The sequence below is a fragment of the Malaclemys terrapin genome, chromosome 8 (assembly GCF_027887155.1).
Source record: "Malaclemys terrapin pileata isolate rMalTer1 chromosome 8, rMalTer1.hap1, whole genome shotgun sequence".
Lineage (NCBI taxonomy): Eukaryota > Metazoa > Chordata > Testudines > Emydidae > Malaclemys > Malaclemys terrapin.
The window spans coordinates 67,710,095-67,723,473 of record NC_071512.1 but is presented as its reverse complement, the minus strand read 5'-3'; the positions used below and the strand labels follow the sequence as shown (position 1 = coordinate 67,723,473).

Below are 13,379 nucleotides of genomic sequence, written 5' to 3'. Positions count from 1 at the left end.
TTATGGAACATGGTAATAAACTATAATGTTTTCACTGATTGCATTTTAAAAGATGTTTAGAAATATAAATATTTGCTCTTTTCTTAGTTTGTTTTAATAGCATTTTTGATGTTTTTTTATTTCATGTTCAAGAGACCATTCAGATGTGACATAAGTTTTTTAATTAACATTTTAGATTCTTTGGTCCTGAATATTCTATTGCCAAACAGTTGAATAGCACAAATATTGTAAGCAATGTACTCCCACGTTATCAAATAAATGCTCAAGGTACAGCTTAGAATGTTGAAAAATAGAAAAATAAATTGACCTTGATGAAGTGTGTCTTCTTTTGTCTGTTCCCAGGAAAGTTTATTTCAGGTATTTCTACTGCTGAAATGATTAGAGTTAACAGCTTTTTCCCTCCATTTTATTTTACAGGGTCTCTTCATCTTCCTGATATATGGGGTGTACAACACAGAGGTAAGTCTGCTTGGAGTATCTCAAGGCTGACAGAGTGAATGAGAGAAATGACAGGTTTCTTATCTTGATAACTGAGGGACAAAGTTGGCTTTCCATATGAGTGTCCTACTGCCCTTCATGCTTGGACTAGCTTATATGCATCCCATCTTACCATTAAACATAGACACCCTGAATAAAGGGACAGACTCATTTCTCATAGGCATTGACTAATATTTTACTGCTGCTTTAAGTTTTTGAATTCCTAGTCTTTCTTTTAACACTTAGCTACACTTGACCGTCTTAAACTTTCACAATTCTAGTTGGTTTTTATATATAACTAAGTTTTTTAGTTGGCATGCAGTTTAAATGGAACTGCATTTATAGTTACATGAAATGTAGCAAGAACTAGTCTTTTTTAATAACTGACTTTAGAATTCTGTAGGGTATAGAAACTTCTTATATCCTAGGTTTAATATTTACATCTTATACATATTTTGGAAGACTTTTAAAATTTACTGCAAGGCTTTCTAATAGCTGCAAACAGGCCTATGGAAATTACTTGATGGTCTTTATAGGTGATAGATATAGCAAATGGAATGTAAACAAATCATAATTTTGTTATCATAGCTTGTGCCCTTACAGTTCCATTCATGATAAAAAAAAAGTTTTAATCAGTTCAGTAAGCAGTTACTAATACACCTGGGTGCATATTATATTTGGGATGCCATATTCAAAACCCATAGAAATAAAGAAAAAGCTTTGGGAATCAACTGTTGGAAATTAAACAGAATTTTATTCAAAAGTTAGTAGTAGTCAAGGCTGCATATCTAGTTTAACAACACTAGTGAAAATGAAGAAAATGTCAGCTGCAATCTTTCATGGAGAGGTTATTTTTTTAATTAAAGTGGTCTGATTGTGAATGTGTCTCTGGAGTTGCATCAGTCCATTATAATTACATTTAGAAGGATTAGATTTTTACCAGTAAATGTCAGTCAACGTTGATTTCACCAAATACACACAAACTGACAAAAAAAAATCTCCATCCATAATAATAGAAATTTACAGATAGGCAAGGAGAAATGCTGCTTGACAACTTATTAGAGTTTAGTTTATTGATATTTACTTTGTAGATGCTGACGTGATGTTGACAATTTGTGTTTTAATAGTTATAAGGCTTTAACTTTTTATACCTGTGTCTACTGTCATTAAGTAATGGTCAAACTCCCCGAACCCCTTAATTTTCTGCAACTGTGAAAATTTAAATATTTAAATAGACAAAAATTGAAAAAATGTTTAAAATATATATTTATAGCTGTCAAAATTACAAAAACAAAAACCAAAAAGTCAAAATCAAATTCTGCTAAGCCTAAGAATAATGAAGGGATTTTCATATATGCAACTAAAATGGCAAGCAGCACCATTAATCAGGCATGTGCATATTGGTTACAACTGTGTGCCAAACTGTGTTTCAATTGGGCTGTACTGATATGAGAGTAATTATGTAGCAGTCTTCAGGTACATTAACTATCAATTCTCTAAATGTACAATTAATTTGCTTGCACAGTTTTCTTTAACTGAGGTGTCTTTTACTCTATGCTATTTTTTTTCGGAAGAAAGGATGAACTATCTGGATGTGCTTTGCACCTCTCACAAATTTCAGATGAAGTGTTCACAAGCAAATATGCATATGTTATGAATGTATACATGTATACAATCGACAGGCCAAATTTGGATAGCCTTACTCTTAAGTAATGTTTCAGGAATGGGTTCCATTAATGTCAATGAAGCCAGTGCAATAAGTTGCTAACTCAATAAGGGTATCAGAATTGGGCTGCATATAAATACATAAAATATTAATTTTTTGTGTGTAGATGGGGCTTAATAAATGTATGTGTGTCAAAGTAATTATTTTTGAGTCTAGCAACAAAAACAACATATAGATTTATTTATATATCTCTAATCTCCTAATCGTGCAGGAGTGAAGATGCCCACATGCTTTTACGTGTTAGGCCCAGTCTTGGGGGTGGAGAGACCGAAACGGTATGTTTTTTTCCCCCCTTCCCTTTATATTAGTTCATTTATATTTTCATGCTTGAAAAGCCGTTACCCTGCAGGCTAAACAGAGAGACCTGTAACAACCACCCCCAAGGGCGTTATGCTAACAGGTCTGAAACACCGTTAGGCTGTGTTGTACCCTGGGCTAGTTAACAGGGCACTTAGGCTACAACCCACCGCGCTAACGTCACACATGCTCGCCTGTGTCTTCACGGGGCTTTTCGATCCGGCTCTGTTAACCAAACTGCGCTCAGAGGTTGCGAAACGCAGCCTGAGTGCTAGTGCCTGAGGCGCTGCAAAGGGCTGTGACAACGCGCTGTGGCTCTGGTGCGCGCACAGTCCGTTACACAGCCTGGATGCAGAGCAACCCCTGCCCCTCTGTGTCACGCAGGGAGGGCAGCTGCACCTGGGTCTCCTCCAGGAATAAGGTGCCCTCCCCTCCCCTCCGGCCCCTGGCCCCGGGCGCAGCCCAGGCGGCGGCGTGAGTGGCTGCAGGGCAGAGATGGCTGATGGCTGAGAAGGGGCGGCGGGGTGGGGGGGTCTGTTACGCCTGCGCGCTGCTTGCCGAGCGCTGCCCGCCCAGCGCGGCCCTCCTGGCTGGGTCGTTCCCAGCATGCCGCGCGCCGCGCATGTGCAGTGCCGCGCTCGGGGGCTGCTAATTCCATTGTGGAGCGGACGCGGCGTTATTTTTGACTGGAGGCGGCGGCGGGAGCCGTAAGTGCAGCTAGGGCCGGGTGCTGCCCGACGGCGCGGGTGGGGCGGTGACGATGCGCCCGGGCGGGGCCGGCTCGGTGAACGGGCGCTGAGCGGCACCCTGAGCGAGTGGCGGGTCCCGCAGCCCCTCTGGGCCGCGCCTCCTCCCCGGCCCGGCTTCCTGGGGGATGAAACTCGGCAGCGGCTTCCTCGGCGGCGGCGGCAGCAAGAGGGCGGCGGCCATGGAGCCCACCTTCCCCCCCAGCATGGTCATGTTCAACCATCGCCTCCCGCCGGTCACCAGCTTCACTCGGGCGGCCGCGCCCCCGCCGGCGGCCCAGCACCCCTCGCAGTGCGTCTTGCCGCCGCCCCCCTCCGCCGCCGCCTCTTCCTCGTCTGCGGCGGCCGAGACTCCCGCGCCGCCCCCCCCTCAGGACGTGACTTTCAAGAAGGAGCCGGCTGGGGCTTTCCCTTCCTCTTCCTCGCAAAGGAGCCCCTGGGGCTTCCTCCAGTCGCTGGTGAGCATCAAGCAGGAGAAACCCAGCGAGGAGGAACAGCAGCAGCACTATGGGGGGTTATTCGGAGGGACTGGGGAGGAGAGGCACCCAGCCCTGGGCAGTGGCAGTGGGGAAGGAGCCAGCCAGAGTGTGATTCAGGACCTCAGCCTTCTCCACCACCTCCACCACCATCCCCACCGGGACCTGTTACTGAGCGGCAGGAGTGATGGCACCCCTGGGGGCTCCGATGAGCCAAAGCACGACGCCCACGGCAAGAAGGCGAAGAGGCCAAAGCCAGAATCTCAGGGAATCAAAGCCAAGCGCAAGCAGAGCGCCTCATCCAAACCCCCGCTGGTGGGAGATACAGAAGCTGCCATCTTGTCCTCGAGTCAGAAACCTCATGTCTGTGAACACTGCAGCGCTGCCTTCAGGAGCTCCTATCACTTGCGCAGACATGTGCTCATTCACACTGGGGAAAGGCCTTTCCAGTGCAGCCAGTGCAGCATGGGTTTCATCCAGAAGTACTTGCTCCAGAGACACGAGAAGATCCACAGTAGGGAGAAGCCATTTGGATGTGACCAGTGCAGCATGAAATTCATCCAGAAGTACCATATGGAGAGACACAAGAGAACACATAGTGGAGAAAAGCCATACAAATGTGACACTTGTCAGCAGTATTTTTCAAGGACTGATAGACTGTTGAAGCACAGACGAACATGCGGTGAAGCCATAGGTAAAGCAGGTGCAGGAATGGAACCTGGATCATCAAATCACAACATAGGGAGCCTGGCTGTGTTGACTCAGGGAAATACAAGTTCTTCAAGGAGAAAAAGTAAAACAAAAAGTATATCCATTGAAAACAAAGGACATAAGTCTAGTAATAAAGTAACTGAATCACAAGTTCCAAGTAATATGACCATGCAGAATTATGCAGTAGAAATTCCTGTTGTGTCTTCCAGTGGTGGCTTAGTTGGTGCTGGCATGGAAGAATTACAAAAAAAGGTGCCAAAGTTGGTCTTCAAAAAAGGAAACAGAAAAAATGCAGACAAAAGTTACCTTAATTTTGTGTCACCGTTACCAGATATTATTGGGCAAAAACCATTGCCTGGGAAACAAAGTGGCTCTCTTGGTATAGTAACCAATACTGGTGTAGAAGCTATTGGCCTTCTCCAAAATGCAGGTGGAAAACCAGGTCAAATAAGTAGCAATTATGATGATGCCATGCAGTTTTCAAAGAAAAGAAGATATTTGCAAACTGCCAGCAGTAACAGTGCCTTTTCTATAAATGTTGGACATATGGCCTCCCAACAGTCTGTCATCCAGTCTGCAGGTGTCAGTGTTATGGATAATGAAGCCCCATTATCTCTTATTGATTCAACATCTCTAAATACTGAAATGAAGTCTTGCCATGACAAGTCTGGAATTCCTGATGAAGTCTTGCAGAGTCTCTTGGACCAGTACTCTCACAAATCAGAAGGCCAGAAGGAAGATCCTTTCAGTATAACTGAACAACGTGTAGACTTGCACGCCTCGGGAGAACATTCAGAGATGGTTCAAGAAGAAAATTTGAGCCCAAACTCTCAAACAGCTTCAAATGATAAGGCAAGCATGTTGCAAGAATACTCTAAATACCTCCAACAGGCTTTTGAAAGAACGACCAATAGCACTGGTTTTGCTTTTGGACCCAGTTTCCAATTTGTTAGTTTGTCTTCAACTCTCCATAACCACAGTTTGTTTCAAGACAAACAGATATACACTACATCTCCTCTTGAGTGTGGCTTCAGCCAGTCTGTTACCTCAGTGTTGCCAACTGCATTGCCAAAGCCTCCTTTTGGGATGTTGCTTGGATCTCAACCAGGTTTTTATTTATCTGCTTTGGAGGCTACACATCAACAGTTGACTCCTTCTCAAGAGCTGGATGATCTGATAGATTCACAGAAAAATTTAGAGACTTCATCAAACTACCAGTCTACATCTCAGAAATTGAGTAGCCAGAAGGAACAGAAAAATTTAGAATCTTCAACAAGCTTTCAGATTCCACCTCAGGAGTTAGCTAGCCAGATAGATCCCCAGAAGGATGTAGAGCCTAGAGCAACATACCAGATTGAGAACTTTGCACAAGCGTTTGGTTCTCAATTTAAGTTGGGCAGCAGGGTGCCAATGACTTTTATCACTAACTCTAATGGAGAAGTGGACCATAGAATAAGGACTTCAGTGTCAGATTTCTCAGGGTATACAAATATGATGTCTGATGTAAATGAGCCATGTAGTACAAGAGTAAAGACCCCTACCAGCCAAAGTTACAGGTAAGGTCCCAAGTGTGACCAGGCTGTGGGGTCTTTTTAATGGAATTTTGTTTTATTTTCATAACACTGCCATTGGAATGTTTCTACATGGTCCTGTTAAGAATAATGTAACATGCCCTTTCAATGCAACTTTTCATATTTAGTTTATTTTGTTAGTGTGATTTTTTTTTTTTTTAGGTCTGTTTATTATGGGTTTTAATAAAAAAATCAATAGATTAAAATAGTTTTTTGTTCAAATGACAATGTTTAGCAATCAAATTTACATATATAGAGTGTCAGGGAATAGCCCAAAAGTTTAAAATGCAAAAAATTAACTTTGTTCCTAGGATTAAGGTTTATTCTAATTGCTTTACTCTCAGGAAAGTGTAACGAAGCATGGAAATTCTATGCACCATTTGTGTACCGGAACTTCCAATTTACAGATAGTGGCAAATATATTTCACCATTTAAGGAAGGGATCTAAAACATTTTCAGACTGCTGTCTTTTATATCTAGGATGATCCAAAATTCTGAGAATTTCGCTACCTACATCTTGCTGTAGCTTTTAATGTACTCCTCTTCTTCCAGGTGACTCATTCCAGATTGGTGGGGCAAATATTCTTGGATCCATGGTAAATGCCTAGAATGGTAGCTTTAATATAAACAATAATGTCCCCTGAACTCCTGTACAAGGCTGTAATTCCATAAAGAGATTCTAGTGACATAAGCCCTGAGAACAAAACTTAAGTGGCTCGTTCATGTCATTAGAACCCCAACTTGAAGCTACAGTCATAACTTATATACCCTTTTGGGATACATTATTTATTATACATGGTTTAAAATAAATCAGTGTTTTCCCTTCTCCTCCATCCCTTCCTGTTAGTATGCTAGGTCCCCTTTCTGCATATTTTGTTGTCCTCCCTGGTTCAATCCTACCTGGTTTGTGGTCCTTCCCTGGTTACTTCCCATCTTAACAGTTGGAATTTCAAAAGATTTACATTCCAGAAAGTGCATAATTTATTATGTACTTACTGGTGTCGTCTTATGACATCAAGTACAGAAAAATAAAAATGTAAACACCCATGTATTTTATAATTCTATTAAGGTTTCCATGTACAATAAGAAATAATATACTCCCAATTGTACATAGTAAGGCCCTGATGCTGCCTTGGGATTTGCTAACATGGACATCTGTGTCCAACAGATCCCAGTAACTTCAGTGGGTCTCCATATAGGTGCCCTGGTCCACAACATATCTCACTGCAGGCTTGGGGCCTAAGGCTGCAATTCCATCAAAGGTTTCTGGTGATGACATACATCACGAGGGTGGAGCTTGAGTGGTGTGTTAATGTCACCATAACCCCTTAATGGAATTATTGCCATACTTTATGTATATTTTGTGGTACATTATTTATTATATGTGAATCCTGATTAATGCCTGTGGAGCCACAGAAACCCAGAATTGCTAGTGGCCATTTGAAGCTGCTGAAAGGCAGCGGCACTGCTCTAAACCACTTTTTTGAAAATGTTTTTTTCTGCTTAGTTTTTTTATGTAATTTTTGGTGATGTTTATGCTGATGGTTTTTTATGTACTCTTGGTGATGTTTCAGTCTTACGTACTTTTCTGGTGTCAGAAAAGTACCAGTGGTGGTTTGCAGTCTTCTTGTGTAATCAGCCTATTACAGGCTTCCATGTATAATAAAGTAATTAACATTGTGCAAGTGTAAAACACTTCTGATATGAAAGTGGTGTTTTGAAAACTATGGAATTATTAAACAAATTGTTACAAAAAATTGGGTAATTTATCTCCCATTATCCTCCACCCTCCCCAAAAAAACAAACCTAAACCCTATTTCTCTAAGTGAACTATCACCTTTTTACTATTAGTAGGCCTGCTTCCACAGAATTAATCGAATCTCATTAACTTTTTCTCTAAACTTGATTATGTATTTCATCCTTATTTCGATTTAGTGAGGTAAGCTTCCTCTGATCGCCAGACACGGAGCCCAATCTGTCATCAAGGGATGGAGTAGACCATAACTTTTGTAGGCCTCATGCTTTTTATCATCTCTTGTTTTGCAGAGGTTATGATTTACTTTCTTTATATTGTGTGTACTGGATATTGCATATGTATTCTGATTGTTTGCTTTAGCTTAATAATAAAAACCTATTATTCACAAAATCATAAAGAACGAAGATATCACTTATATTATCCAGTCACACTTCTGAGACATTTTTATTAAGAAAATTCCATAAAATGTTTTAAATAGCATCGCAGAAGCAACATTATAGCTTGATGGCATGTTTTAAGGTATTTTTATTGTAAATTTTTGTTTTTTTAGATGATCAATAAAAATACTCTTGGTATTTTAAGCATGCAGACTTAAATACTTTAATGCTTTTAGATTCTTTTTTGGTTTGGAAATTATTTGAATATGCTGTTAAAAAAATTGAGCCGCATCATACCATTAATATTTAGCTTTCCATTGAGATTAGTTAGATTTTGCTTAAACTAGTTGACCAAGATGATCCTCTGTGTTGTGTATGGCTTTGTACAGTAGTAGTGCACATACTATAATTTGAATGTTTTGTAATTTGTTAAAAGTTGAGAGCTAGAATTTCTGTAGATATTATGCAGAGATAATTTTGTTCTAAGATTTTAAACAAAACATTTTCTGTTAACTGGTTTTTGCTTTGAACCCATTGCTTTTTTTTTTTTTTTTTTCCTTTAAAGAACGACCTACCAAAAGTAAGGTTGTATCAATACCATTATTCAAACAAGCAGTAGGTAGCATAAAGGTATGTCTACACTTAACTCCCACAACGGCACAGCTGCGCCGCTGTAGCGCCTCAGTGTAGACACTCCCAATGCTGATGGGAGGGGTTCTCCTGTCAGCGAAGGTAATCAGTCTCTCAGGGAGGTGGTAGCTTTTTTTCCATTGACCTAATGCTGTCTACACTTGGGGTTAGGTTGGCATAGCTACCTCTCTCTGGGGTGTGGATTTTTCACACTCTGGAGAGACATAGCTATGCCGATTTAAGTTCCTAGTGTAGACCAGCCCTAAGTATATGTTCTGTGCTTCCTTAATAGGTTTATCTTCCGTTTCGTAAACTTGTTTGTAGAAAATAAATGCAATAGTGCTAAAATCCCCAAAACAGTTTGAAAAGGGAAGTAGGGAAGTTGAGTAGATTTAAGCACAGAATATAGTTCCATTTGCCATGAAGTTACCTGAAACTCAAGGAAGAAGATTGTCTTCCAGAAAGAAACAGAATGGTAACTATGGGCAAAAACCAAACAATTACATTAACACTAAGTGTAAGCAAGTAATATAGGTAGTATCCAGGGGGGAGTGACAGGAACCCATGTGGAGGATTGGGAGATGCAAACTGTTACACTTCACACTCTGGTAATTGTGCAATCAATTGAAAATGTGTTTCTAAGTAGAACACAGATATTTTTTCCAGCTAACCACTGAGTTCAAATCATTTGTATCCAGGACAGTACTCAGTGTGCCACATCTACTTGTTTTGGGTGCTTAATGTTGAGCACTGGTAAATCTAGGAAGCTGGTCTTTCTGCTAGCTGCTGGAAAGAACTACATACTGCAAATATAGATTTTCCTTAATGTGTGTGAAGCAGTAGTATAAATATAGCAAACTAACAATCCTATGGGTGATTTGGGGATATGGGGAGGGAAAGGAACATAGTTCTCAAGGTTAAATTAACTTTCTCATGTGTCATAACTTTCAGTGTCTGGAAGTATATTTTAAAAAGGGATGTAAGGGAGTTAAATCCTGTTTCCCAACCCCAAATGTAGAGACCAAGTTGAAGGAACTGAGGGGGAATTATTTACAAGGAAATGGCCATTAAGAAGTAATATACATGATAATAAGAAATGGTACATACGTAAATTGAAGCATTTATACATACCACTATATGTAGCTCGCATCTCAGAACTGATGCTGAGACAGACAAAGCAATGTGGTTCTCCTTCCTCCAGATTATGGGTGGGTGAGTGAGTGTAAACCAGCAAAAACTCAGTGTGTACTCCAGAGCTGCTTGAAAACTGGAATTTAACACAGCTGAAAATGTTAATATTTGAATGTAAATTAAAGCAGGAGCAGCAAATTGAGGAGGGGAGGGGTCTTAAGAAAATGAAAATATAAGCATTTCAGGCTTTTATGGAATCCTGAAGCAAGCTTGTACTTTCCAAAAGATTTCCCCCACTGTGCTAGAGCAAATTAATTGTATTAGCTGCCTATAGTTCTCAGCCCCTGGTAAGTAAAATCATCATCTAATTCCAGGTGAAGTGATGAAGTGCTTAACGTTAAGTATCCCATCACACACAATTTAAATCAAGAGCAGACAAGTTGGCACAAAAGGCACAATTTTGTGCTACCTTGAGGATTTTGTCTTTTCTGGCACTTAAACAGAGAACCCCTGCTACTAACATAGTACCTCTTAATTAGGCTGAAGGGAGGGTTCCCTTATAATAATTCTAGTCTCAGGATATTTGATAATGTAAAATAGAAATTCAGTTACTGCTTGGATCAACTTAGTATACGTTTACATGTTTACTGTTGTAATAATACGTTGGTTTTTAAAAATCTATCTGATAACGCTATAATGGGGCACTCTAGCATGTCAAAAAGTTTTAATATTTTTGTTATAGGCTATCCCTTGGTATTATAAAAGGGAAATATGGCAACTCACCAATTTGCTTTTGCTCCCATGAGATGATAAAAAGCTGATGATGCCTCATGGAAAACCTTGAAAAGATTTTGAAAGAATTCAGCTTGTCGTATTTTCTCTAGTCTTATCTCTCTTTTTATGACTAACAACATTTGCATGAAAACAATCTTTGTTTGGTTGCACTTTGCTTCCCACTAGAAATGAGTCTTCTAATTGTAATGTTACAGTTGATGATTGTGGAAGTGTGTTTTGTGACTAGAAAGCATACTTTTAATAGTGTAAAAGGTATTGTAGCCTTTACTTCCTGCATTCTCTACTTTTTATTATAGGCATGCAGTTAGCCAGATACTTTTCATTATAAGACACTTTTTTTCAATTGCTTATAAATTCACCGAACTTTAACCATTCAGGCTGAAATTTTCCTGCTGGGTGTCTGACTCAGGCTGAAATTTTCTGGAAAATTTAAGCAAAAACAGTTCAACTATTTCCTAGAACAAAAAATAGGGGAAAATGGTGTCTTTACCTACATTTAAAAAAAAAAAAAAAAAAATCTTACAACCATTTCATTGAAAACCTGTAGTACCTCCATGCTTTATAGCTGGGGCTTGACATTTGTCAGGGGGATTGTTCTGATGTCAGGGATGTGCCTTTTGTCATCATTGTGAAAATCTGCCTGAATTTGGCCTAGTTATGAGCCTCTGAAAAATCTCAGTTTGCACATGCTCAGTAGAGACTTGAGAATTTAGCTGCAAAACTCTCAAGATGATTCCATCTGTGCTGGATATGATCTAGCATGAGACTGGAGGAGCTGAAGAGGGACTGATTTTCCACTGCAGTTTGTTCTTTGGCAGCAAGGAGATGCTGTGACATGTCACAAGAACTGTGAGAGCAGGGAGACATGTTCTTCTCTACTCGGTGTTCCTGTTGCTAACACAGGCAATGAGGAGTAGACAGCCTGACTCAAATGCAGAGGAATGGGGAGCTGGGCCCTGTGGTCTGGGGGAAGGGGTGATAGAGGAGGGGAGGCTGGGCTGAGGAGCCAATTGCGGGCAGTCTGGGACAAGGAGAGGCTGAAGGTCCAGGGGCAGAAGGAGCCACACTTCGCGGGTCAGGGAGACATGACAGAAGCAGAAGTCTGAATCCACTAGAGTATGCTCTCCTCGGAACCTGGAATAGAACCCAGCATTTCTGAGTCTCAACATTCTTCAGCTGTCAGGAAATAAGCTGTGAAACCCTCTGGCAACGTGTATGCTTCATCTTCCTCTAATGGCTGGCCCACATAGAACATAGTAACGTACTACTGCTATCCGTTCTTAGCTCAGGTGACAGAAGTCTGTACTGTTGTTCCTGCTGAAGAATCATGGGATAGTCAGCATGGTATGATGTGATGGAATTTGTGTTTTTCAGTCAGGGTCCCTGTCTTTCAGTGCACAGAATAGATGATGCTGAATGAGCAACTACTCAGTATTTTGTTCTATCCTCATGGTTCAGTGTGTGGTCTCATGCCTTATTTATTGCACACCATTCAAATCCTGCTCTGAATACAGAGTTCTTAATTTCATTGCGGGCTTTTCTGTGGTGTTCATCACTGTAGCATCTGTGTACTTCACAACCATTAACGTATCTTTACAGCACCCTTGTGAGGTAGAGTAGTAGTATCCCCATTTTACAGGTGGGGAACTGAGGCACAGGGAGACTCAAAGGTGTAGCCTAATTTTGAGGTCCATTTTGATATGCTTATGGCCTGATTTTTTTTTTAGACAATATAGTATTATATAGTACATATGTTCACAGCACAGCTCTTACTGAGTTGTAGGTCCAACTTCTCAACACTTATCAGATCCTAGAAGTTGGGTACCCAGAAAATGAGGAAACATGAGGAATATGGCTGCCTGTGAAAAGTTTAGTTCATGTGACTTGTCTCTCTATTATCCTGGGACCAACATGGCTACAACAACATTACAAACAAAGTTTCTGGGTGATTATGGACAAGGTGGGTGAGGTAATATCCTTTATTGGACCAACTTCTGTTGGTGAAAGAGACAAGTTTTCGAGCTCCACAGAGTTCTTCTTCAAGGTGGCAAAGCCAGGGATAGAATCCAATTCCCCAATGTGACATTTAGCTGCCTAAACTGCAAAATCCTCCTTTCTCTTCCTACACCCCTTCCAACTTCTTCAACAAATGAGATAGGGGTCCTACAGACAACCTGGATTAATTCCCTGAGCATTGTACATCCTGTGCATTAATGGACAGGGGTCCTATGGAAAAAATAGCATGTGATTGCATAACTAGAGACTGTCATAAATGCATATGCACAAGGCAGCTGAATGAAGGTTCTACAGGCAATTTAATTCTGGCATTTTCTAACGTCCAAGTACTTTCCAAATTATGTTCTTTCAGTGTAACTCTCTCTGTAATATTATGCTTAGATGTCTAATTTTTGGTGTCTGTAGATTGGGAGTTTATTTTTTTATTACATTTACTACAAGTTTGTTTAATGTACACAGTCCTTAGCCTGTCTTCCATAGTGAATGTTTTTCTAAAGGTATGTTAGAGGGCTGCCTACTTATGTAGTAATTAGGTTTTAAATTTGATCAGCTATCCAGTATGTAATCAAATGGACAGGAATCAGGATAGAATTGGGGAAATATAACTGGAATATCTTTCTTTGTGTGATCCATAGAACTTTGGTCTTTACAATTAAGTTTTTTGTAGCCC

At 40.5% G+C, this 13,379-nt stretch overlaps 1 protein-coding gene across 1 annotated transcript; it reads left to right on the top strand.

Annotated features, from left to right (window-relative positions):
* Window positions 1-3,143: 3,143 nt before the first annotated feature.
* Window positions 3,144-8,259, top strand: ZNF281 (zinc finger protein 281). Its single transcript, XM_054038525.1, has one exon. The coding sequence runs from the start codon at window positions 3,375-3,377 to the stop codon at window positions 5,991-5,993; it is 2,619 nt and encodes an 872-aa protein (XP_053894500.1). The 5' UTR covers window positions 3,144-3,374; the 3' UTR covers window positions 5,994-8,259.
* The last annotated feature ends 5,120 nt before the right edge of the window (window positions 8,260-13,379 follow it).